Source organism: Lampetra fluviatilis, chromosome 23 (genome assembly GCF_964198595.1).
Source record: "Lampetra fluviatilis chromosome 23, kcLamFluv1.1, whole genome shotgun sequence".
NCBI classification, from domain to species: Eukaryota; Metazoa; Chordata; class Hyperoartia; order Petromyzontiformes; family Petromyzontidae; genus Lampetra; species Lampetra fluviatilis.
In genome coordinates, this window is record NC_136297.1 from 7,435,678 (window position 1) to 7,462,810 (window position 27,133).

General features: G+C 45.1%; 2 protein-coding genes across 4 annotated transcripts; both read left to right on the forward strand.

Moving 5' to 3' along the window:
* The first annotated feature begins 393 nt into the window (after positions 1-393).
* Positions 394-5,789, forward strand: RNF146 (ring finger protein 146). The gene is made up of 2 exons (XM_078866997.1): positions 394-595; positions 2,143-5,789. The coding sequence occupies exon 2, from the start codon at positions 2,163-2,165 to the stop codon at positions 3,690-3,692; it is 1,530 nt and encodes a 509-aa protein (XP_078723123.1). The 5' UTR covers positions 394-595; positions 2,143-2,162; the 3' UTR covers positions 3,693-5,789.
* Positions 5,790-6,118: 329 nt separating this feature from the next.
* Positions 6,119-27,086, forward strand: LOC144940688 (uncharacterized). Of its 3 annotated transcripts, none has more exons than XM_078866999.1 (10): positions 6,119-6,358; positions 7,788-7,958; positions 9,421-9,624; positions 12,109-12,227; positions 13,211-13,494; positions 13,941-14,167; positions 16,023-16,124; positions 18,413-18,579; positions 21,932-22,062; positions 23,411-27,086. In XM_078866999.1, the coding sequence occupies exons 1-10, from the start codon at positions 6,338-6,340 to the stop codon at positions 23,569-23,571; spliced, it is 1,587 nt and encodes a 528-aa protein (XP_078723125.1). In that variant the 5' UTR covers positions 6,119-6,337; the 3' UTR covers positions 23,572-27,086. The 3 variants fall into 3 exon arrangements, with proteins under 3 accessions (XP_078723125.1, XP_078723126.1, XP_078723127.1); XM_078867000.1 differs by having other exon boundaries at positions 13,944-14,167; XM_078867001.1 differs by having other exon boundaries at positions 14,064-14,167.
* Positions 27,087-27,133: the final 47 nt, after the last annotated feature.

Consider the following 27,133-nt stretch of genomic DNA (forward strand, 5'->3'; position numbering starts at 1 on the left):
GCAATAATCCCCCACAAACGTTCATATTATAAGGACTGTGGACTTTATAATTTGAACTCTATACGGATCATTCTGTATTGTCGGTTTGATGCACGGAAGAATGTATTTAGCCTTTATTTAATCAGGAGATTAAGTAACACCTCGACTAAGTAAAAACAAAAATCGACAACGCTGCAAATCAATCGCACGCATTTGTGTTGTTGTTGAACAGCGGTCAAAGAAAGTGACCGGAAGCAAGTAATTAAAACAAAAGATGCGTATCACACACACACACACCACCCTTATTAAGGGTACACAAATAACCCGCGCGCGTCCAATTAATCACGACGGTATTTCCAGTTTGTGTAAAAATAGAAATAAAATAACAAAAGGGGGTGGGGCTTGCAAATGACGTCCGTTGACGTCACCCGCACACAAAGGCGACGTCGTTTCCCCCGCCTCTCCTCGGTGCCGGGAATTGAACGGCTGTTGGGCGCCCGCGGAACGCGTCAATCGTCTTGCGCGTATCGCAATCAAACTCCTACCTTTTCGTTAATTTTTTACTCTTGCGTATTTGATTTACTTTTAAAATAACGTCTTCGTCTGTTCGAATCACGTAAGTGTCGCGCGCCACGGACATGTTAAGATACCTTTGTTCGGTGCGGCCTTTAGAGACGATGCAGGGCTTATTTGCTCAATTGTGACATTAATCGCGTTCGTGTTAAAATTACCCGGAGTGGTATAATGTATGTTTTATGGAGGTCGTAGTGAGGTGATTTAAGCAATAGTCGTGTGTATTTTAGCGAATATATGTAACAAGGTTTGGATAATGTCGCTGCTGTTTGCGGCTCAAGGCGCTTTATCCCGGTCCTTGCCTGATCGCAACGCCCGGCGAGAGGCCATCTCGCCTGCCCAAGCATTCAAGGAGAGGCCGTGGCTTTGGCCCTATTACGCGTTTCACTGTAATTGCATTATTAGTCATTATTTATCGACTTAATATACATTACTTAAGTTGTGGAAGCGTTTTTTTTTTACAATTTTACGTTGTAGATGAACTAAGGTAAGAAATTATATGGATAGAATGGCTGCCGAGGGGAGAATGTATGACGGCAGATTAAGGGATTGTGTTAATTAAATATTCGACGGTTAAAATATCGTTCGAAAGACTCGAGTTTGATGTCATCCTACATAATATACAGGGCCTTAGGATGCAAATGATGAATAATGTGTTGATGTACACGCTTAAATGTATCGCTGGGAGTCCTCTCTCCTGAAGTGGCTAGAAAATGGTGATGTATATTTGTTTTAAGTGGGCCACTTAAAAGAAGCCAGTTATTGACCATTGTCGGCCCAACATCGATGGTCAATGTTCAAAAAATATTGGGCGAATAAAAGCCCCTTTTCATAGGGTAGGCCTTTCCATCGTCACCATCAGCCATGGTCAATCTGCTGCTGCTGGATGAAGGCCTTTGTCAGCCGTCGACACCTTATTACGAGCGTGCGACGTAACGATTGACGTAGCCATCTGTGCATAAGCCGATTTCATCCCTCCAGGCCATGGGACAAGTTGACGTCGCTGAAAAGAGGAAATGAAAGTTTAGACCCAATAGGCCCATTTTGTTAAGTTCTAGATAAATATATATTCTCCCCGGACATTGAAAATGGTAGACTTTATTTTTTCACGCAAAACTATTTCAACTACGTCAATTATTTTAGTCACTAAAAAGACACCGATTCAGGTCGGGCTGGCTGGTCGATGTTGGACTTCAACTTCCTCTAGGGTAGAATGTAGCCGAACCCCTGGATGCAGGCGATGTCCTTTGCCTTTAGGTCTTTAAAAAGACTGCTGCATTTATAAATTGACTTAACAGAAACTTTTCAGTTGCCTTTATTTTACCATGTTAGAGCTTAATGAGATAGAATGAAAAATATCTGTGCTGTAGAACATGATGCTGCTGATTGGTATGCCTAATGTGTGCAACTGCGGCTATGAAGACCAGCACATAGGTGGCATTTTTTTCCACTGGTTGCCTAGAGACAAGTTGTTTACGAATGTCTTTTTGTGTCAATCTTGGAACGGTATTGAAATGTATGGTCAGATGCACCTGTTACCCAGTGTTCTTATGTCTGATCACATTCGCTACATATCATTGTGCTCTGCAGGCCCTCGGCAACAAACAACAATGTCGGGGTGCCGCGTGCTCGGCACAGATGAGCCGCCCAGCGCGGGCGTGGGGCCCGGCGAGGCGCCGCCCGCACGTCCTGTTGTGCCAGACTGCGCCATCTGCCTGCAACCCTGCGTGCACCCAGCACGCCTACCATGTCGCCACGTCTTCTGCTTCCTTTGCGCCAAAGGAGTCGCGCTGCAGAGCCGCAGGTGTGCCCTATGCCGCAGCGAGATTCCACCTGACTTCCTGGAACGGCCCACACTGCTGTGCTCCACTTCAGACGGCCAGCCGCTTGCGCAGCAGCAGCGGAGATCATCGGGCTCGATGGGCGTGGCTGGAGGTGCTTCTGAAGGTGTGCCGCTTAAGCCGCGCACCGCCAATGCCTGGTACTACGAGGGCCGCAACGGCTGGTGGCAGTACGACGAGCGCACAAGCGCGGAGCTGGAGGAAGCGTTCGCGCGTGGCAGCACCACGATGGAAATGCTCATCGCTGGCTACCTTTACGTGGCGGACCTGGAGGCCATGGTGCAGTACCGCCGCAGCGAGCCATCTCGTCGCCGCAAAATGAAACGTGACCTGCTGAGTGCACCCAAGAAGGGCGTTGCAGGCCTGCGCTTGGATCTTACAGCGCCGGCGGTGTCACCTGCAAATGCTTCTGGCGTGGACGGCGTTGACCGGGCAGTCGCTGGCACCAGCTCTGGCTCTGGATCTGTTGTGGCAGGTGGATTTTCCATGCTGTCCAGCGCTGCTTCCGTTATATCGAGTGGTATTTCGGCAGCACTGGGAGTCTCATCAGCTGCCTTTGGTGGCTCGGTTGCTTCAGGTGGACTTTTGGCTTCTGCAGGGCCATCTACCATCACCGCAGCCTCCCCTAGTTCTCCAGTAAGTAGTGTGGCTACATCTTCTACTCTTTCTGTGGACCCTCTGCCAGACTCCGGAGCCGCGTCCTCTTTTCCATCAAGGCCTGCGACCTTTGCCCCCCAGCACCAGATGAGGGCTGGTGTCGGTCCTCCAAGCCCAGCTGATAGCGATGACAGCTCTGACAGGGACGACGAGGAACAGGATTACGAAGACAACGAAGGAGCGGCGTCCATTTCTCGGCAACTGGCAGGAATGCGTCTTGGCCGCTCGGGGCAGATGCCGTTGGCTGGTGAGGGTGGAGGCAGCGGCAGAGCCGTCTACGCTGCCCCACATTTGGCTGCGGATGAAGATGGTTCTAGGTTGTTGGGGCGGCGGCGTCGCACCAACATGCCTCCTCCACCACCACCTCACCGCCAGCCGTCTTTGCTGCCAGATTCATTAGTAGCACGCCAGGATTCTGGGACAGGTCGCCTGCCACTAAGAGCCTCAGAACGGCTGATCGCACGGCAACATGGTGCTCATGGAGGGGCCGAGAGCAGCAGTGGAGGTGGCGGTACTGGAGGAGCAGTGATAGACACAGCGGAAGCACAGCAGCAGTCGTCCGCTGCACCGCGCAGTGCCACGCTGCGCGTGCGGTCTCGTGATGGGCGGCCCGATGGCCAGTACACTGTCACTGACGTGTGACGGCAAAGCAATGCAGCCATCGCAAACTGTCCTACTACCCCGTTCGAAAAACCTTTTTTTTCCATAAATCTAAAGACAAAACCCCATGGCAAAAAAATACATTTCTTATTCTCTTATGAGCCAGTATGAGTTTTGAAAACGCACACACATTTGTAAAGGTGCTGTGATGCATTTGCCTGTTTGAGTGCAAGCTCACACTAATTGTGATAAATAACTCGAACTTTGTCATTGTGAGCGCCAGTTGTTAAACCATTGCTTTGGATTTAACCTGTGTAATATAATACATCTCATTTGGCTATAATAATAAATAGCTTTATACAGGTACAAATATTCCAAACCAGTATATTAAGCACTCGATTACAAACCTGAAATATTTTTTTCCATATGGGCCACCTATAAAGTCTTCAACCTGCACTAAGTGGGTTGAAAGAGAATTCGAGTGTTTCTATGTCATTAAACCTATTCATGGTTTTTTCGGTAAAGTCACGTAGATATAAAAAAAATTAAAACAAAAAACCCATGACGTTTCGATCGCAACACAAGCAGTCTTCTGAACACAAGCAGTCTTCATTAGAAGACTGCTTCATTAGAAGACTGCTTGTATTGCGATCAAAACGTCGTGGGTTTTTTGCTTTAAAATTAGATTTTTTTTTTATATCTACGTGACTTTACCGAAAGAACCAAGAATATGAATTCCTGCAGTCACGATAGTTTTAAATAAAAATGTAAGTCATTAAACCTGTTTGTGATCCACAACCGCTGGTATGCCTTAAATCAATTTCTAAACTTTTGGATTCAACTGCATGTGTCTTGTACTGAATCTGTGCTTTTGCGAACCATGAACACCAGGCACATGGGATCCAATTAAACTCAACTTTGCACATAAGCGGTTGTCTGGCCATGACGTACATTTAAGTAATTTTCAAGTTATTAAGAATATGCTTGTGGATTCTGAGAGGTGATCTAGAAGACTTAATCTTGCTGCATCGACGTCAATGAGAGCATTGTGAGCCACAAATGTTCGCCGAGATCTAAATTTATCAATAACATTTATTTGAACTTCCTCAAATGAAAGTACATGCTAATGTAAAGGTTCAGTGCGTCAACGCAGCCACTTTTAAGCTTGAAACAAGAACTTCAGAAGGTATTCGGGCCAATTCATGGGCATACCAGAGGGGACTTGGTTTGATTTAAAACCCAGGAAAGTAAATAAGAGTGACCGTCCAAAAATGTGAATCATAAGATAATGACACTTATCAACATTTTTTGGTCCATTTTTATGCACTGATAATATAAACATGCTAACAGAATGGGGCTGTTATGTTTTGATGACAAACATGAAAGGGTTACACGTTGTACTTTAGTTTTAACATAACAGCTGCTCTCAAAAATGTACGTAATTGCAAAAATAGAGGCAGACATGCATTAGGTTTGTGTAAATATTAAGCTAAATATTTGTTTTTTTTTCATGGGGGTAACTTGTGTCTAAACAAACAGTGAATCTCTTTGCCTGAAGTCGTTTGAACTTGTACAACAAAGTATGATGGCACTTTCACATTAATTACCGATCTGGATTAAGTAAAAGGAGGTGAATTGAAAACTAAAATGCTGTAAACAACCAGTAAAGAGAATTCGAGCAAACAACCGTATAGCAATATAAACATTTAAATCGTTGGAGAGAGACAGATTTTGAAAGCAATAGACTAAGGTTGGGGGCGACGGGAGGATTGACCACCGATCATGCAAAGGCTGACGAGAATAGTGGCTTTTTTGTTTAAATATCCGTATATAAACTTTGATCCTCGTGTTTTTTGTTTTATCTATACAAGTGTTAGTGTGTACAGCCCATAGCGATTTGAAGTGTAACTGCATTTGAGGTATATCATTAAAGGTAGGTTCTTTACGCAACATTAAATACACTTTTTTTGTAAATTATAGGCTTGTACAAAGTTAGTTTCGCAGATGCCTTTTCATTTTGTTTGTAAATGTGACAATGGAACTTGCGTGGTAAGATCCTGTAATATTGTAATGTTATTTGCTAAGCTTTGAAAAATCTTCTGGTGTTATTAAAAATAAAGCTTCTTTTGCTTTCGGAAATGTGGTCTGTTGGACATTTATATCAATTTTATTACAGGGCATTTTTTTACTCAAACTTTTGTCACACGAAGAAAAGTGTTACCCTCTTCTGCACACGTGAAGACATTTTCCAAAGAACACTTCCCTCAATCCACCCACATTTGGTCAAGTCTGAATTACCTCGTCCAGTTAATTCCTTTACACAACAACATTGCAATATCCAGGCACCAACTTTATTCAAATGCCTAACCACTAGTTTAATAATTTAAATAATGTGCTCATACTTTCGACATCCAATGTGGAGCTGATAATCCTGCCCAACCCACGCCTCGACAGTCCATCCTGGGAGATTGTGACGGTATACACACACGTACTACCTACCACCCTTAATCCACAGCTGTTGGGTTTCTTAACAGTGGGTTTATGTCTTGAAAGCTAATTTATTATAAATGAGCAAGTAAATTGCAGATTAGGCCTTTAAAGTATTTTGGAGTTAAAGAATTCAGAAAACTACAATCTGTTGAATTAAAACTCAAGAGCTGGGGGTATAAGGAACATCGCATCAAACAATGAACCCAGTGGCGCAAATGGTGAGTGGCCATTTTTTTATTTATGTTAATTTGCATTTTATGTTAAAATATAAGACGTTGCACAGGCAGTTCGCAAACAAACTAATGAGTGAAAATCGCCCACTTAATAGTGCCTTGGAATAGAAAATATGTATCATAAGCTCATTATTTGGACAGTGCCTTTTGTTTAGAAGGGGCTTGATCTGCTCTCGAGGCTCTTGCTTGAAACAGATTACTATATATTGTCTAGTCAGATGGTGTTCGTGGCATGTTCATGACAAATATGGTGATTTTTGGTTCTTTTTTTATTTTATGGTTCAACAATTGTATTATTTTCCACTAAGTGATATAACGCTATAGGGTGTGATAATTTTACTAATTGAATTGAGATTTCATAAATCAATAATCGCTCCCTCCTGGCAGACTAATACTCGAGGTCACTTGCAAATGAGACGCTATCCTAGTCCCTTGAGTTATCACCTGGTTGTATTCAAGATTAGAAGCCCTGCTTCGTTCGATGAACTTTGTTATGGCTCCAGTGCATGGAGCATTTCTAGTCAATGCATATTGCCTGCTATTAGATAGATTAGAAACATGGACAATGATGAAAAATATGTAGTAAAACCGTATAAAAGTGCTCATAATGAGTTTGCACGCTTAAAATAACGAACAAAAGAGGAACACAGATCGGAGAACCAGTTAAGATATTGGAGAAGAAAAGCCATAATATTGATTGTGACAAGAGATGATGGCCAGTGGCCAGGACTAACGTCAGTGCCCGTCCAAGAAGGCAATGCGCTCAAAAGGATGTCCATCCTGGAGATGGAGCGATTAAATCAGCTCATGAGCAGGTGCGTGAGAGATGATGACGGCTTGGGGAGGCCTTCATCCAGCAGTGAACTGATGATGATGGCCAATGAGTATGACACTGAATGTGCAGCCTCCACAGTGAATACGTGCATGGGCATGTGTCCATTTATTAACGCCCCCTTAGGTCGACTCGGCCTCAAATGAGTACCTGGTGCGGTGTGTAAACATCGCCACTGGGGAGACAAAGGCGGCCGGGCGTGGTGCTGGCCACCCACCCCCTCGTGTGCCGTGCCGGCCTTCATTGGTGCTCGCTAACAGCACTTGCCCAAACAGTCTGTTAAGGCTCTATGGGGTGGGGGGGGGAGGAATCTTTGATCCTTGATTCATTAACGACCTAGAGCAGTATTCTTCATTAATTTTCAGGGAGGGGGGGCACTTTCGCCGATAAGACATCATCACGGTGAGGGCCGCCACACCGCCTGCAAGGGGTGTTTTCAGATGCTGTGTATTTTCGCCGGCCGCACGTCAGGGGCCGCACTGAAGGCCACCAGGTGGCCGCCAGTGGCCCGCGGGCCTTGCAATGAAGAGCACTGACCCAGAGGGAGCAGGCCAAGGGGTCAGGCTCTGCTGTGCCCCGCAGGTGAGCTCGGCGATGCTGCTGCTGTTGCTGTACATGTGGGCACTTGGCGAGCCTCTCGGTACTCAGCCTGGGGCGAGGGCAGCCTCCTCTTATCGCCGAGTGCGCGGTGGCCTCTGCACCTACACCTTCGTCATCCCACCCGACCTCTCTGCGTGCGCATCCCTCGCACAGGTGAGTTGAACCTCTGCGCTTCTCCTCCGTAGGCAGGACCGCATTCACGTCGAGGGGTTTTAGGAGATGCCTTGGGGTTTGGTGCACCCCACCCACCCAAAAAAATGTGTACTTTTCATAATGGTTTGAGAGGCAATATTCTAGCACTGATCAATCCTACGGGCAATTTTGTAGCTAAAGTCCATGGCATCACCATGTGGGTTTTGAACAATTATGGGCCGCAATTTTTGGCTCATAACGCCCATGTGGCATGACTCAGCCCATCAACTTTACGAGGTCGGTCAAATAGGTACCACTTTGTGGCGAAGTCCGCGGTGGTTTTCCTATGAATTAACTTGTACACGTCATAAGAATGTGGAATCTCCACCCACTGGCTCACTCAGGGCGATACAAATAGGAGACGATCGTCAGTCTATCTTCATTGCGAGCAAGAAGTCACTCACTCGACGCCACGGTGGCGAGATGTTAACTATCTTGCCTGGTATACAGGAGGTCGTGGGTTTGATCCCGACCCTGACACCTGAATACAGTATTTGGAGTTTGCATGTCTCTCTCTTCCCATTGTCGTGTGAATTTTTACCAGGGCCCTCCGTTATTTCCCTCCACATTTAGAATCAACATGCGTTTAGAGTATTTTTTTCTGCTATACATTTCCATGTGATAAGCCAATTCGTTGAGTTATCATTTGTGATAGCCAGGTCGCTTCTGAAAAAGAGTTATATAGCTCAGTGGGCCTTACCTGGTCAAATAAATAAAAATACTGTACGGTAGTTTAGTTGATGCTCGCTGACTGTGTGGCCAGGAGATGAACGCAATAGGCGACAACATCTCAGAGATGCGACTGCCACCTCACGCATTGACAGCTCGCCTTTACTCAATGTGTTGCTTACCCGAATGATTTCTCCCCTCACTTAAGGGACATTTCCTTGTACGTATCTTGTCAGCGAAGGGCGGTTACAGCACAATCCATTGTACTGTATCATGCTCCGTCTATGCTTCAGTACATTCGGCCATACTTCACCACGCTGGTCAGTGTCGGTTGTGATGAGGGGGGGGAGGGTACCTCAGCAGCGGTTCAGATTTCACTTGCCAGTGACTTTATTCGTGGCTGGGAATCAAACTCAGGAGGCTGGGTTCACAGGGCAGTGCGCTAACCATCATGCCACCGCTCCCCACTGATCGATTGATATGCTGTACTGAACAGCATTGGGCCGGTTAAATAAATGCCGTTTAACTCGTGTTTTCAATGAATTGATGATTGATGTTCAAATCCAAATTTTCTATGACCTACAAAAAAAACTAAACTAAAAACTATAATTTGCCTCCATGGTTAAGCCACTGCTAGATGAAGGCTTCCCCAATGTGCCACGATCTCACGCTGTCCTGATCTTTGCTTTCATTTGGCAAAATAGTAATAATGACAATCCTGCTAAGTGACCATAGCGATTGTGTTACCCTTTAGTCTATGAGAGACGCTGATCCGGATGAAGAAAACTCGGACCGGATTCACAACAAGGACAGGACTCGCAGCCCCGATCGGAAGGGAGATCTGGAAGCGGCGTCGCCTGTGGATGGGGATGTGTCAAAGAAGGATCTGGACGAGACGAGCGAGAGGATACAGCAGCTAGAGTCAGCTCTGGGCAACGCCACGCTGCGTCTCCACAAGGTTAGCACCTCCGATTAGCTATGTACCGTGCGAAGGAAGTTCAACATTAATACCTCGATGGGCTATGCCTGGTAGGATGGGTATGGTTTAGTGTTATTTGTATTTTTTGGGGTGATTTGTTTACCTTTCTTGTACTTTGCAATACTATACTATCGTGTTTTTGTACAGTGTGTTGTTATAAAGTTCTCTGACCTGTCCCTACTGGACATCTGTGACAAAGAGCTTCATGGCTCATCTGATTCCTCCAGCATAAGTAAAGCCCATTGAGTTAAGAAGATATTTTCAAGGGCGACTCGGCCGGCAGACAACATCAAAAAAACTAATTCTGAATTTACAGCCCTTTGTCAACTCACTTCTGGATGAAGGCCTTCCAAAGCCACGTTGGTCAATGGGATTGTTTGACCATACTTCACTACACAGTGTGGGTTGTTGGGAGTGGTGGAGGGGGTCTCATTAGCAGGTCAGATATCGCTCACCACTAATGGTAACTATGCATGGGAATTCGACTTTGGCTGTCGAATTAATAGCGCAGTGCGCTTATTATTACACCACCACTCCGCCCTTTGTAATAACTGGACAGATACACAATCATAACAATGAATACTAGGTTTAGCCAAATGGTGATATTTTCTGAGATTATTTCACATTGGGGGTGTAGAAGAGTGGATACGGTGGCATGTGTATGCTGTTCTATGAACCCAATGACCTGAGTTCGATTCCTGGCCACAGTTAACCACTCCTGGACCACTACACTCTTCACCAACCTTTACTGACCAGCGTGGTGTAATGTGGAGGGGCCTTCATCCAGCGGTGGATATACAAAGGGTTGCAAATAACGTTTGTTGAGTATTAATTCCCATTGAGAATATGCGGCTTTGCTTCACCGTTTGTTCCTGGTTATTGGCACAGTTTGGAAATAATTATGAAAACGGTCATTAAAAGCTTGGAAAGAGGGCTGTCCAGCCACTCCCTAGTTACACAAATGTTGATTATTGTATCCAAAATACACAGTTTGTTTTTGTCTTGGCATACAAGGCTGAGATGGAGTTTTTGTTTTTTCTCTCAAACAAATGGTCAGGACAGATATGCAAGACCATAAGCGTTAAGGTGTGGTCTATCGCCACTTCGCTGTGCTTCCGTGAGGGAGGAGACATTTGTCTGCGGAGCGCTCCGATGTGCTTTCGGGGCTGTGCCGCGCAGCGTTTGTCATTGATGTCCGAAGTTCCTCTCCACGTCCTGGGAGCTTATTCAGGAACTGGTTAAGCTACCAACCAGCACGTGGAGTGAAACATCGGACATCGTGCCAAAACAACGTGTGGTACATTTGGAAGAAAAAAAAACCATCAGAGAGCTGTACAACGCAATTGTGAAAATAAACTGCGCAGTAGTTTTTTTTATGCTGCACTTAGTAAGATGTAGCAGAACCAACGTGGAACTACAGCCGTTTAATCAACCATCAATTAGAAGTAAATGGGCAGCTTAGGGGGTTAAGCTAAATGTTGATTAGAATAGCTCCAGTCACTAAAATGACATTTTACCAAGTGCTGAGTATCACGTGTTCGTTGTGGTTTTAGCTAAGCTCCTGGGACATCTTATCAGCACAATGCACAAAAGAGCACATGCTGCCATGTGTTAGAGAAGATATGACTGTCAAGGCTATCATTAGCTGTCCCCCCTCCCCTCTGTGCATATGATCATTTAGAAGAGCTTCAGTAAGAACTTCCAAGAACTGTCATTTGAGCATTTGTCAACCCTGGGAAAAAATTGTTTTCAACATCAGATCAGTGGATGTTGCGAGAAAATATAAGAATATGTTTAATAATGTTATTTGTGCATGTGCAGCCCGATTGTCAGTCCACTGCTGGATGAGGGCCTCCCCATACCATGCAGGTCCTGGGGGTTATGTGAACATACCTAAACCAAGCTGGTCTGTTGTGGGTTGGTGAAAGTAGGGGACGTGGATTTGAATTTTTCTTCTCTAACCTCTGCTGACGACAGTGTAGCGCATCAACGAATAAACCTATGACAACCTGGTTTGCGTGGTGGTCTCCCATCTAAGCGTTGTCCAGGCCCAAATTTGCTTAGCGTTCGATATCTAACGAGTTTGGGCACTGTCTGGAACGTTCTTTCTTCCGATATTAGGAAGCCACTGGAGCTTTGCACGTTTGAATTTAGATTAAACTGCTTTTTCTGTTTAGTTTGTTGTCCTTCCCCCGCACCTCCGATGAGCACGGTTGACTACGTACGATCCGAAAGAAGTTCAACATACATACATACAAGAGAGGATGTCGACCGCAGAGATGGACTCACAAAATCAGCAAATGTGCAGGCTCAATTTTACCCCGTAGAGTTCAACATACATACATATATAGGCTTCAAGTTGTTGTTTACATGGAAGAAAAAAAACACTCAATGTCGGCAACACGCTTTTCAGATGTGCATACCGCACTCAGCTTATTTCTGGTCTGTGTTCAACGAGTGCAGCTGGAGAGCACGGTGCGAGAGGCGGGCGGTGCGCGTGGGCACTCTGGCATCACTCGTTCCCTCCAGAAGAAGGTTCTAGAACAAGCACGGAACATTCAAACCCTTCAGCACAACAACAGGTACTGCAGATATTAATCAATCGATTTGATTTGTTTTGTTTATGCGGGGGTAAGAAACATTCAGCCGTAATGTTTCTACAAACCAAAAAATGACCCACGGTAGCACCTTGATGAAGAAAACAATAGGCAGTTACAGCAAATAAATCATTGGCTTGCAGACACTGTTAGCAAACACATTCGAGGAAAACAACATCCAAGTCACACTGGCAGGTGACGCAGACATATAACACCAATTCGCGGGCGCAGCGGCGGACGGGGGGAGGCTCGCTAACCGCAATGTGCAATGGAAGGGAGATCACAAATCCTGGCAGGAATTTAAAAAGGCCACGGAAGAGAGCAAGGAATTAATGCCAACACGACGAGGCGAGCTCATGCCAAAAAAGCGAGGGGCGGCAACACGAGATGAACGTTCACGATTGCCAGAGAGCAAGTCTTAGCTGCGTGGAGAGTAGAGAGGAGATTTCTAAGGTGATGTAATGAGTACTCCAGTGAAACAACACAGTTACGGAGGTCATCAGCTAATTTGTTGTGGAGTATTTTCAAAACTACAAACTAAAACTAAACTATTTTAAAAAAATTACCAGGTAAGGCCCACTGAGCTATATGGATTTTTTATTTATCAGAAGCGACCTGGCAACAAATGATAGTCCAACGACGTGGCTTATCACGTGGAAATGTATAGCAGCCAAATATTCTAAACGCATGTTTTTAAATGTGGAAGGAAAAACCGGAGGACCCGGAGAAAAATCCACGCGTCCACAGGGAGAACATGCAAACTCCAAATAGACAGCAGGCGTCACAGTGTCGTGATCGAACCCATAAGCTCCTATATACCAGGCAAAGCAGTTAATATTTCGCCACCATGGCGAAAGGATGAATGATGACTTTTAGGATGAATGATGATGCAGTGACCCAACTGCCATGTCAGCACACCTCTACCTTTCCGAGTACACTGAAGCAGCTGTTATTTGTCTTTGTCGCAGGCACTTGGAGAGGAAGGTTACAGAGCTGGAGAGTAGGCGTGAAGTGACTCGGAGGAAAATCTTGAACCAGCAGCCTTATACATCAACGACCACGAATGACGATGATGGAGATGATGATGACGAGGATGATGAGGATGACAATGATGATGATGAAGAAGAAGAAGATGACGATGCTCATGATGATGATGATAAGAACAATGAAGTATCCATACGCCACCAGTCCAGTGATGAATCTCAGCCCAATAACCGCCTTTTGCATGGAGGAAAATCTCAACACAACACAAGTAGGGTCCTTTTATTGTTTGCAATTTTTCTTTCTAAATGTTTATCAGAACCCTTTCTTGCGTCGTGTCATTTGAAGGAAGAGAGGGGAGAGGAAGGAAATGGATCAGCTGGTCAGACGATGTGAGCAGTTGGATAGGACTCTCTGCGAGAGACTCTCAGTTACGATGACTGACACTCGACAAATTAACCATCACAATTAAGGCTTAAGCAGCATGGACCTAATGGTTCTGTTGACACTTAGTTTCATAAGATCAGGTTCATGGTCACTGCATGGGCACATCGGATAAACAAGTGCCCTTTTAAAATATAATATAGCATCGAAATGCTACCACATCTCATGATGCTGTAAAATAGCAGTGCAACATGCACGTTTTTATCATGGCTGCTGCTGCTGCTGATAATTATCAATCTATAATGATAACCACCAAGTTGATCTACTTCGCAGCAGCTGACCAGGGTCGAGCAAGAGGTGCCCAGGTTACCAGGGAATTTAGAGGGGCCACGGCATCTGGTGAGACCGGACGTGACATCACAGTCCGGGGCGCGGCCATCGCTGGTGTCTCTGCAGGGCCTGGTGGGCCCTATCAGGACTGTGCCGAGATCTACCGCAGTGGGCAGACGAGGAGTGGCATATACGTGCTTCACGTGTTCAACACTTCACACACGCTCAAGGTACACGAGCTCTGCGTTTTGTTGATGGCTGGCAAAACACCTTGCTGGCTTGTTAAATCATTGGTTGGCTGGTTAACTACTGAAATAGTGGATTGACTGGCTGGGCAATGTTTGTACTTTATAGCCATCTTACATGGTTAACGCACATTTAGCTATTCATATTCTGGTGAACTACATTCGAAAATGACCTCCTAACCTAACACATTCATATTTCCGAGTATGAATCCGATTAAATCTTAATATCTATTTCCTGAAGGCTATTTCGTCGAAATGGAAATATATACTGTTCTTCTCAAGAACAGTAAATTGTATTTGTATGCTTTCTCACCTGATGACGGACGCTTGCGTTGTGCCCGAAACGTTGTGATTTATTTTATTTTATACCTACGTGACTTCACCGAAAGAACCAAAGAGTATGTATTTATATGTTTATATAATGTATGTATGCTGAACGTCTTTCGTACCGTACGTAGCCAACCGTACTCATCGGAGGTGCGATATATAATCATCGACTATTTTACATCTAAGTTCACTACAACAGCAACTTGGTACATTCGATAACTATCATGATAATGCTAAACATGTGTAATTGAGGTTATACGACCCATATATATTTACATTCATAGAATGGGAGTAATGGCATGAGAATGTGTCATCTGTCTAAATGTTCTTAAAGTAAGTCAATCATACTCTTTGGGTCTTTCGGTAAAGTCACGTAGATAGAAAAATAATTGATCACGATGTTTCGATCACAACACCGACAATCGTCTTCAGGTGATATGTATGTATGTTGAACTTATTTCGCACCGTACGTAACCAACTGTGCTAATCGGAGGTTTGGGGGAAGGACAACAAACGAAATACAAAAAGAAGTTCTATATGAGTGTTCAGTCTAGATTTAATAGTGCATAGCTCGAGTCGCTTCCTAATATCAGAAGGAAGAGCATTCCAGACGGTCGCAGAAGCGCATCTGAAAGGGGCGCTTTGCAGTTATCATCTTTGGTTCGATGGCTAGCCAAAGGCCGCTGTGTAAATGACTGGAGATTGTGTGATGGTTTATGCTAGCTACTGCTAGTCCAGGAGCAGAGGTTCATGGTTCGAATGCAGTGGCCGCCCTGATTATTACTCCGGGTGTATTAACCAAAATGATACACACGCCATCTGCGTCACACTCATAGCGGACGATATAAAGATCCCCTGACGTCATTCGCAAGAGCAGGCCATTGTGTAACGGCATCAGGGTCCAAATAACACAATTGGGATTTCACATTGCAATCATCGCCCCCTGCTGGCCTACTAGTGCCTCAGATCACTGAAAAATAAGACTATCCTGGTGTGCTGAGTTCTCATTTGGTTAAGCAAAATAAGCTCAAACTTGAACATTTGCAGTCATGTGGGCAATGGCACTCAACAAGTAAGGACCAGGAATGCATAGCAAGTATGTGCATTCTAAATTAAACTATTGATTTATTTTACCAGGTAAGGCCTACTGAGCTATATAGTTATTTTTGAGAAGAGACCTGGCCACAAATGATAGCTCAACGAAGTGGCTTATCACGTGTACATTTATCGCAGCCAAATACTCGAAACGCATGTTGATAAATGTGGCGGGAAAAACCGTTGGACCCGGAGAAAAATCCACGCGACCATGGGGAGAACAAGCAAATTCCAAATATATAGGTGTCAGTCAGGATCGAACCCACGACCTCCTGTATACCAGGCGAAGTAGTTAACATCTCGCCACTGCGGCGCCCCATTCGTCCACTATCTCACCGTTAGGCAACAACCAATATCGTATGCTCGTGAATAATCGAGTTGTAACTATAATCACGCTGCTTGACTGTGCTGCTCCTAGGTGTACTGCGACATGCAGACGGAGGGCGGTGGCTGGACGGTCTTTCAGCGCCGTGAAGATGGACATATCAACTTCAACCGCCCCTGGCAGGACTACAAATTGGTAGCCTCTCTGGACGGCTTGGCACAGATCAACTCCAGGCCTACATGTCCCACAATTCCGGAGTGCAATTCTGTCAAAGGCATACACTGACTTTCACTCAACATGGCACAGGACTGCTGCTTCTGTAACGACTCGCAATTCCTGCCAATACTGCTATACTGCTGCTGCCTACTTCAGGAGCAATATTTCTATGACTCACCATGCATATGTACAACTCTGTAAATCCAAGGCTGGATGAGTGGTTCCCATGCCATGTCAGGCATGGAGGTTTGTTAGATCATACTTCAACATGCGGGTCAGTGTGGGTTGGCGCGGGCGGGGAGCCAAGACGTGGGAGCATAGAAGTACAGTTTAACAATAGACTTTGTGGCAGTGCTTTCTCTGCTGCCCACCACGTAGACGACAACTATACAGGGCCGGATTAAGGCATGTGCTTTAGGGGCTGCAGCCCAGGGGCCTCTGCCAGCTGGAGGGCCTCCAGAGATTAAGTGAAAAGTTATTTCATTTGTGAATGCTGAATCAAAGTTTGATCAAAGTTTGATTCAGCATTCACAAATGAAATAATCAAAGTTTGATTCAGCACTCATAAATGAAATAACTTTTCACTTAATCTCTGGAGGCCCTCCAGCTGGCAGAGACCCCTGGGCTGCAGCCCCTAAAGCACATGCCTTAATCCGGCCCTGCAACTATATCAGTTATTTATCACTGCTGTTTCCTGCTAACGATGTATATTTGCTGCAGCTGCTGCCTCTTCTGTTGCCACGACTGTGCTAACTTTTATCATAAACTAAATAAACAGATAATATAGCTCCTATCCATGTCCCTCCAAAAACACACTTCCCATCAACCACAATGCATTCTGGGAGTGCACGATTTCAGCAGCATTGGTTCAGTACAAGCAAAACTCTGAATCAATTTTGACATACAGTGTATCACCAGCAATCAGGCTTGCTTCAACAAATTCTGATGAAACTTCCAGACATTTTGTGCAAGGAACTGGCCTTCAAAAAACGTTGTCCTAGTTCGATGCAGCATTCTATAACACAAAATAACCATTGGCGTAAAATAATATGTATTTTATTATATTATTCAAAAGGGCGCTAATCACTTGTGTTACCATTTAACATTGGTCTTCTACTGATTAAACTACTTTGCTATTGGCGCAGCTGACCATTGCAGTCGTTTGGGCGCTAGTTCTCCGGTCGAGTGTGGTGGGGGGGCGAGCAATGCGTGATGCTATACCGATTTGCGCCACCAAGGGGCACTGCGCGTGCGTGATTTACACGTTCCTGTGGCATCCTGAAGAACACCCCCACCACCCCAGTGAAGTACATGGGCAGGCTTTTGTCCAAACTTTCGCCACTTTGACGAAAATCCCTGAAGAATATGCAGCCTCTCCGCATACCTCGAGGTGGGGGGGTGTGAGAGCTACAGCAGAATGATGTTGAATGTTTATTTATTTATTAATGACGTGAATTATTTTTGATCATTTGTATTCAGTTTTTTTTCTCTACGTGATTTTACCGAAATAACCAAAGAATATTCATAGCAAGTGGTTATTATATTATTTGGAATGTGTTCCGCGTGGTTTACTGTCACTGATACATCTTGGTATGCCCCTTTAAAGAATGAATGTCTCACTCAATATTTTCTGGAACACTACTAGGCTGTATTGGAGTAGGGCTTATTGGTGTAAGGCACTACCACGAGAGTATAGTACAAGGAATGCCGTCCATTATTTGCACTGTATTATTGTGCCCTGTCTATTACGTTAGTTCTCTAAACAAGTATAAGACAAAATGTGGCTAGACAGATGTTTTCAGGGTGCCAAAATAATTTCTGAAACAACGCTCCTGATTTTCCAGCTGATATTCAGCACTGGTCACGCTCAAAAGGTGTTCTCGCAGAGAGTAAGAAGACGAAGGCATGTCTGCCATCATGCCACCTTGCATGGCCATGCCCCTATGATTACCAGAACTCCGGTACAATGCTCTCAGCCCTTTTATAAAGCACTAACTCGACAGAGCCAAACGTGCTGCCGGATCGTTGTTCCAGCCACAAACGAACTCAAAACAGAGTCGAGACATGTGGCCGTTTTCTTCCAGCCTGCACGCATTTTCCTATTGTGATGGGTTCCCCCCCCCCACCCGTCCGTCCATTGTACGTATGTGTGCGTACATTGAACCTCGTTTTTGCACAGCACGCATTGCCAAACCGTTTCGCGTGCACGAGCGTCTCGGATTTTGAACGACCGAGTCACGCTCCGTGTTGTTTGCTTTGACTGCAAGGGCTTTGGGAGTGCGGACAGAGAGTACTGGCTGGGCAACGAGGCGGTCCACGTGCTGACATCCAGGCGACCCCAAGCACTCCGCATCCTCCTCTGGGACTGGGACGAGAACCAGGCGTACGCCTCCTACGCTCGATTCACCCTGAGAGGGGAGGCTGCTCGATACAGGTGCGCACATCATTTTTGGGGGGGGGGGGGGGCGTTGCAGTCCACGTGCTGAGTTTGGTGGATTAGGGGCAAAGGCATTCCAAAACAGGACACCTTTATTAATTTAGTCTCAGTAGTTTACAATTATTATTTTTTATTTTTGCACCCGCGATTCCCCACCCCCGCCCCAAAAATATAGGGTGCTTACATTTTTTTTAACACTTTTATGGGACTATCGTTTTTAATGGAAAAAGAACAGATAAAACACTGTAAGATGATAACAAATATATGTTAATAGCTTCAAAAAGAGTCTCCACTTGTTCGCCATCATTGTCAACGCATGCTTGGAATCTTCTCGAAGTCTCCAGAGCCCGGAAGCACATTCTTTGTGGTACTGTTGGAAATTCTCAGAAGTGTTGACATTTTTTTTGAAGCACCCTGTATAGCAGTCAAACTCCGCCTACGGGTTGCACGTTATTTCATCCACTTTTTGTTTAGTTTATATATTATTATTTTTTAATTGTAACACAATGCGAGCTCAGTACATAAAGCACTGATCGCAGTACCGGTGGAGAAGTGGAGTGTGGGGAACAAACTCCGCCGCGAAAATAAACCCAAAAGATCGGCGTGCCAGGGGTCGTAACGAAAGGGGGGAGATTCGGGCTCACCTGCCCATCCAGGTGGGGGATCACAAAGCGAGAACATGAAAGCTCATTGTGAAGGTAAGAATGGGGGGAAAGATAACTAACATAAGTGTGGTAGAGCAGGGGGAAATCTTGTGATTGTCGTCGCTCGAATTGTGCACGTATTGTAATTGAGACGTGATTATAATTATTATTAGTATAGCAGTGGCGATACTATGCACGCCTGTTATCCAGCAACTGTGGGGGGCGAGTGTTGGGTTGGTATAGAGCACAACTTTTGAAACTCCCTTCCCGTGGACAATGTAGTCTACAATCATTCTGTCAATCCACCGCTGCTGAAATTAGGACCTCTCCGTAGTAATGCCGATCACGTGGGTTGTTCGAACATACTTCACCGCGCTGGTCAGTGAGGGTTGGCGATGAAGGTGCGGACCTATTCCCGGTTCATATTTCACCACTGATGCTTTAACCGTGGCGAGGAATAGAAGGCAGGTCATCGTCGCGTTCGTAAAACAGTACTCCCAACCACTGCACCTCCAATCCACCCTGAGAGGAAAACTATTTCGCTTGCTGGCCTTCGAAAACGTTGTGTCATTGTAAAGATTTCAAATCGAAAAGCAGTGTATCCAATATGAGCACGTATCACAAGTGAAGTTTCACGGTACGGATTCCGACTGAAGATAGCCAATTGTCCAAGGAGATGAGAGCCAGGATTGCAATGGGAATAAGCAGAGAGAGAGTAGAAGAAAATACTCGCGAAGGCCCTCGTACGGAGCGTACTGTCATATGTGGCAGGACTACACGAAAGAAAGAGACACAAGGGTGGAAAGTCTCGAGATGTTGAATCTGGAATTGAATGGAAATAACTGGTTGGATAGAGTAGAGAGAAATAATGGTATGTATGTTGACCTTTTGTACCGTGCGTAGCCAACCGTGCTAATCGGGGGTGCGGAGTTATGAGGAAGTTTGAACAATTCAAATTTCTTTTAAATACGTGGATAAGGGCACATTCTCTGACATGAAAGAATGATGAAGGTAGTTGTTGAAAAAAATATTTGCTAAAGATGCTTAGATACAGGAATGGAAAAAATGTTGTTTGACGACTTGAAGGAAGTTCAAGGTCAGGCAAGGCAGAGTGCGTTTGAGCCAAATATCTGCGAGTGCGTAGATGACCAAGCACTAAACTAAAACTATTGTTTTTATGTTACCAGTTAAGGCCCCACTGAGCTATATAGGTTTTTTTTCAAAAGCGACCTGGCCACAAACGATAGCTCAACGAAGTTGCTTTTCACGTGGACATTTCTAGCAGCCAAATACTCGAAACCAGGCGCGGTTCGTCCACTAGGGGGCGTTGGAGGCGCCGCCCCACCAAGCAGCTGGAGATGAGAAAGATTTTTTCTAATAAAAAGACTTTTCTATAAATTGTTTTGTTGTGTTTCAAAAATATATATAACGATTCTTTCAACTTGAATGACCTGATAAAGATAACATTTTAAGTTCATATTCGAAACCACTGAGAGATATCCCTTCATTCGTTACGACTATCTTCGCATTTCAGCCACGGCGTTTGAGACCAATTCAGGGCGGTGAAAAGGCGCCCATGGCTGCAGTGAGAGACGCGAGGTTGCACTATGCAAATATAGCAGCTCACGGCTTTCACGCTCTAGGCTTTTGTCAGTGTCAAAGGGGTTGTTGAGTGTGGACTTGAGGGTCATGAGGACAGCATTAGAGTGCCATGTAGTTGTATTTCGTATTATGTATAAATGCCTACCGTTGGTAGATAATACAGTTATATCACTTACAGGGGAATGCCAATAGCATGACGAGGTTTTTCTTAATTAGAACACCATCTTTTTAGAGTTCACTCACAACAGCCCCAATGAGTGGACATGTCACGAGCCGCCACTGAACTAAACGCATTTCTCTAAACGTGGAGGGAAAAACCAGAGGACCCAGAGAAAAATCCACGCGACCATGGGAGGAGAAGCATGCAAACTCCAAATATACAGCAGGCGTAAGGGTGGGGATCGCACCTACGACCTCCTGTATCCACCGTGGCACCCTAAGAAGAAGCCTCATATAAGCAACACATCCTTACATTACACTGGGACTGGGATGGAAGAGGGCAACTTATGATAAAAGCACACTTTGGATATAAGGACACCTGGTCTTGCTACCAAGAGGGGGTGCTGATATCCAGCTTTTACTTCTGTATTATAGCGAACAAACATACAGACCAGTAGTAGCTGCATGCACTTGGAATGTTGATGGTGGCGTGACGATGAGACTCGGTGAGGTCATCCTGGTTTAACGAATATAATAATATAATATGCATCTGCATATTTGTGTTGCTATGCTAAGAACGTTGGCGACATAGGTTAGATTATTTGCCACGGCTAACAACAGCGGCATATTATCTCCTGGGCTTCCTTTAGGTCATCTCAGCCTTAAATGAGTACCGATTGTGGTGTGTTAACACTTGGGAGACAAAAGAAGCCCGGGTGTGGTGCTTGCCTCATCACTACCTCGTGTTGCCGTGCCGGCCTTCATAGGTGCTCGCTAACAGTACTTGCCCCAACAGTCTGTCAAAGCTATAGGGGGGATATTTGATTTATTCACGCCGTTTTGTCCTGAATGGATGCTCACTAACAGCACCTGCCCCGGCAGTTTTATTTGCGATAAATGGGTGATCTTTTTTCTTTGTTGCGCGTGTCCACTGTTGCATGCAGGTTGCTGGTCAGTGGGTTCTCTGGTACAGCCGGCCGCTACAGCAGCTTGGTGCAGTCGGGTGCCGAGTTCAGTACCCGCGACCAGGATCACGACCGCTGCCAGTGCAAATGTGCCCAGCTGAGCTCAGGGGGTGAGAAGCCCCGGTCTCATGTACTTCACAACAATTCCGTGATCTTCCTGTTAACCTCCCAATAGCCCAGAGGTCGACAACCAAAATAACGGGAAGTGACATTTTTATTAAAATTATGTAAAAACAAAAACCTCAATATTTCAAGAGCCACAATGCATGCGGTGATAACGAGACGGTGGGTCCTTAATAAATAACGACACGAAGTCAGTCCTTAAAGAGCCGCATGTGCTGTGAATAAGGACCTTTGCCCGAAATGTCACCTGCTGTTATGCACTTTTTCTTTTAAGACAGTGTTTAGAACTGCTTTTTATGTTTAGTTTGTTGTCCTTCCCCGCACCCCCGATTAGCACGGTTGGCTACGTCAGGTGCGAAAAAAGTTCAACATACGTACATTGCACTCCCAACCTCATTAATTGTCTATCAGCCTCATGACTTACTTTTATAACCTATTGCCATTCCTTGCATTCTTAAATAATAATACTGTGATTTGATCAGGAATGCCTCACGTGAATGTCAAGACTGTTGTTTGTGAGGGTCCTGTGCAGTATTCCCTCATTATTCATGGACTTGATATCCTGGAACGTATCCATCACGACTAACGAGGGGATACTGTATTGGAATGTGTGACCAACACCACTGATGAGTGTTGGCTCATGTAGGAGGAGACTAGAGGACACGGTCATAGCCCATGTGTACATGGGGAATGAATCCCAACACTACCATCCCTTGTCTACCTTGCAGATGCATATCTGACACACGCGACAAGGCCTCTTTAGTACCCATCCTCGCACTAACCAGATTCAATTGTGCTTAGACCGGCTGAGGCGCATTGAGGACGTCAGTCATCTGGTTCCAGTTGAAAAAACCCTCTGGTTCTGCTTCAGACCGCAACGTGCAGTACTGTGATAAGAGCAATATTTTGCTGAAAAAAGCTACAACTCTTTGTTGTTTTCAGAGTTATTTACGGTGGAGATATCTGTGATTTAGTCACGCAGTGTTGATAAGGAAGCATGCATAGTGGACGTGCCGCCCAGAGGTTTCCGGATCAATCCCCCGATGGGGCGGTTGAGACAAGGCGGCTAGTTCCTGAGAACCCCCTCGCCTCTGCTCCATAAATGGTTACACCACATTTAGTCGATCGGCAGATTGCGTGTGGTGAGATGAAGTGTGGGTACTCCCACCTCTTTCAAAACACACTATCCATCGTCGAACAGTCGGCCAAAACATCCTATGAAGGGGGCTTGTCCAGAGCGTCCTCTAGTGGATGCCCTTCTGCCAGCGATGATTGGAGCTAGTTATTGCAGGGGTGCACTTTCATATTTTTGCTTCCCTTTTGTGTGCACGGTAGGCTGGTGGTTTGAGGCATGTGGGCCCTCCAACCTCAACGGGCAGTTCTTCCCAAAGGGCTCCCACTACGGCCACTTTAACGGAATCAAGTGGCACTACTGGCGTGGAGCCAGCTACTCTCTCAAAGCCTCCACCATGATGATTCGTCCCGCCGACTTCTAACGGTGCATGGCGGACACACACACGCGCGACGGTGCATCACGACGACCGTCGGCAACACAAATGCACGTCCGTCAGGGGTGTAAAAATTATTCGTACCATTATGAGTCGATGAATTGTTGCTATTGAAGATTCTTTTTTTGTTACCCTGAGCTGTGCAGCACTCTGATGTATTTTAGGGTTGGTACAGCAAATTGCTCGGCATGTCGTCCGATGTTCCCCTCCCCGTGCCGCATGGGAGCTTCTTTCGGGAACGGAATTCACTCCACGATGTTGGGGGCGACTTCAGGGACTGCATTCAGAAGAAGCTCACCAGCACGCAGAGTGAAAGGAGAACTTCATGCCGAGCAACATGCGATTCAACCTGAAGGTTCAGCAGAGCTTTTTTTCTCAATTTTGCCAGGTAAATCTCACCGAGCTATGAGCTCTTTTTTTAGAGGCGGCCATCAAAGTGGCTTATACCAATCATCGTCATCATATGAGGGAATTTAGAGTCGCAGCCCAATAATCTAAATCTGGTGGGCAAAACCGAAGGACCCTGAGAGAAATCCACGCGTCCACAGGGAGAGAACTTACGGTGCTATACGGCGCAACCGCAAAAAACCTAAGCAATATTACTGTGGTGAATATAGCTACCAGTATTGTAGGGGCCACGTGACTTCATTACAAGCAACATAAGCACATGTACAGCCCTCGTTAGTTCACTGCTGGATGAGGTTCTTTCCACACTGTGCAGGTCACGAGTGATTTATTTGACCATACTTCACCACCCTAGTCAACATGGGTTTGCGAAGGCAGGGGCGCGTGGAAGTACAGGATAATACCCACTGCTGCAACATATACCAATTGAAAATATACACATGCAATTCAATCCTTGTGGCTTGAGATTGAGAATCGACATTAACCCTTCAATCGGGAGCATTGCTGCACCCCGAATACTTTGCACCCCCAGTTAATTCTCCATGAAAACCGTGGCATGACTCGAAACAATGATGTGCGTAACGCATTGACGTTTGGTGGGCTCAACCACGCTTTATGTTAGGGCTTACATTTTAACCGCCTTCATTTGTACAATATGTTACCGAAAGTACATTAAATGTATGCTGTAATAGACAATAGTAATGTTGGAGATGATGTCGGTGTTATTGATATTGGAGTAGAGATGCAGTAAATGACAGTGCTAATTATTGCTGGAGGAAATCTCTTCATATTGTAATGCCAGTGGTGGACATGTGGATTAAAATGATTTTGATGATGGTGCTCTATTAGTCTCTGGGAAAGCACAAAGAACCGTCAGATCGTTCATTGTAGTGGTGTAATCAACCGTTATAGCGATGTGTAATCAACCGTTTGAACGATGCACCACACACATGACCACGGGCGCAAAATTGCGACAGTGATGAATGACAGACTTTATGCTCATCGCCAAGTGTCGCTCGCCCTCACTGGCTTTTCTCTGCGCTGTAATACAGCATCACCAATTCGCACCTCAACCACTTGAGGCAAGTCTGAGTCCAATGGGAAACCAATGCCACGAATGCAACAGCAGTAGTTGCCTCCATCAGATGTGGAAGTGGCCTACAACAAAAGGGGTCTATTCCAACGGCTGGCGTAATTGCTATAATTCCGTACATCGCACCATTTATATTTTCTTCGTACGGCTGATGTTCATGTAGAGCAACAACGATAATTTTACGAGTGGCTGAGCCAGATAAATGTGTCAGGAGTAGTGGAGTGTATCACACCGATGCCTCCTTCGTATTTGTCAATCGCGCATTGTTGAGTCGTTATATATGTTCCATCGTATGTTATGTGTAACCAGTAGCACACTGGAGCGTTTTTTATTTTTCATTCGTGCATCAGCTATCCGCATCTGCCATGGTCTGCGCGGATGCGGTTTGTTTGCCCCAAAAGCATTTGTATTGCAACTAGGAATGGCATTAAGACAGTTCCAAGTATAAAACACATGTAGTGTATTAGAACAGTCCAATAGCACATTATTACGATAGCTGTGCTGCAATTGTATGATCTTTGTTCACGTGCTAATAATCCTCTTAACGCATCATGCCCACCGTGGGTGAACTGCTATTGATGTCACCAATAGGGAATTATCTGAATGTTGACACATTAAACGAAAACACGTTTTTTGGTTTTGCGCTTAATTCAAGCATTGAGAGGGATAATCGGAGTGCAGTCACCTAAAAACACCATATAAACGAATCATTTTCTAGAATGGGGCCGACAATTGACTACACGGCACACCAATTTGCAAAAACTACCGTGGTGCTGCCTTCATAACTTAATCATACAAATGGTAAAAAAATCAGTGGCTCAGCGATAGTGAGCAGCTCACAATCTTAAGGTTGCAAATTCAGTTCCTGGTTGGGTGTCAATAAAATGTATACCATTCAATCTTGATTTGACGCTTTCGTGACTGCAGGAATCCATACTCTTTGGTTCTTTCGGTAAAGTCACGTAGGTATAAAATAAATCACGACGTTTCGGACGCAACACAAGCGTCCGTCATCGGGTGGGAAAGCATGGTCTGCTGCTGAGGCAGCTGAAACAGTCTGACGGACGCTTGTGTTGTGCCCAAAACGTCGTGATTTATTTTATTTTATACCTACGTGACTTTACCGAAAGAACCAAAGAGTATAATTTATACCATTTTATGGATATACTCGCCCATGCAACAGGAACGTGGAATTTCCACCACTGGTTCAGGGCTGGCAATAAATGAGAACTGCTTCAATGCTCAGTTGAGCAAGAAATCACCGAGACTTTTTTTTTCTCCACGATGTAACTTAGAATATTAGATGCATTATTACTGAGGTATGGGTTTTTAAAATTTCTACAAAGACACGAGGCAAACAGAAATCTATGCGCATTATTTTATTGTTTTAGTGCAGGTATATGCGACACGTCACGTCATGCAAATCACGCGTGTGATGCAATGCGGCCGTCGCACCTGGACGCAAGGGCATCAATCTTACAGCCCCCGGTCCAGGTGTGGTGCAAACCAGTGGTTTCCAACCCGTAGTCTGCGAGTCAACGGTGGTCTGGAAGGCCACAGAAAAGTGGCCCCACAGAACTGGCGCGGGTAGATACTACGGACATTCCGATTGCTTCACAAAACACCATATTGTTCGTGGTCCATTGCACAACTATTTAGAATGGTCAATAAAATATTAACAATTGTGATGGTTTCTCAAGTAACGTTTTCCAACGCTTATCGAAGTAATTTTAAGACATTTTTAATTGGTGCAAGATGGTTCGCAAGACGTTTTGAGAGCTGACGCAGCTCCGCGGCTCCAGAAAGGTTGGGAACCACTGACCTTAACCATCGAACTCCCTAATCCTGGACACAACTTACTCAAATCTTTATCACATTTTAATTCTACTGCATTTATAGAAATACGAAATTATCTGACCATGTGTTATGGTTTCCCAGTTCTCCACTGCAGAAAAAAGATATAATCTCAAATGGTTAATGAAACACAACAAAATGTAAAACAAAATCCAGTGTAACTACGTCTCTCGTAAATGAATGAATAACGTAAATGAA

Excerpts from the sequence above, each read along its gene's own strand:
- RNF146 (XM_078866997.1), top strand. The coding sequence starts at position 2,163 with ATGTCGGGGTGCCGCGTGCTCGGCACAGATGAGCCGCCCAGCGCGGGC.
- LOC144940688 (XM_078866999.1), top strand. The coding sequence starts at position 6,338 with ATGAACCCAGTGGCGCAAATG. Across the intron at positions 16,125-18,412 it reads CCTGGCAGGACTACAAATTG|GGCTTTGGGAGTGCGGACAG; the intron begins GTAGCCTCTCTG and ends TTTGACTGCAAG. Across the intron at positions 18,580-21,931 it reads GGGGAGGCTGCTCGATACAG|GTTGCTGGTCAGTGGGTTCT; the intron begins GTGCGCACATCA and ends TGTTGCATGCAG.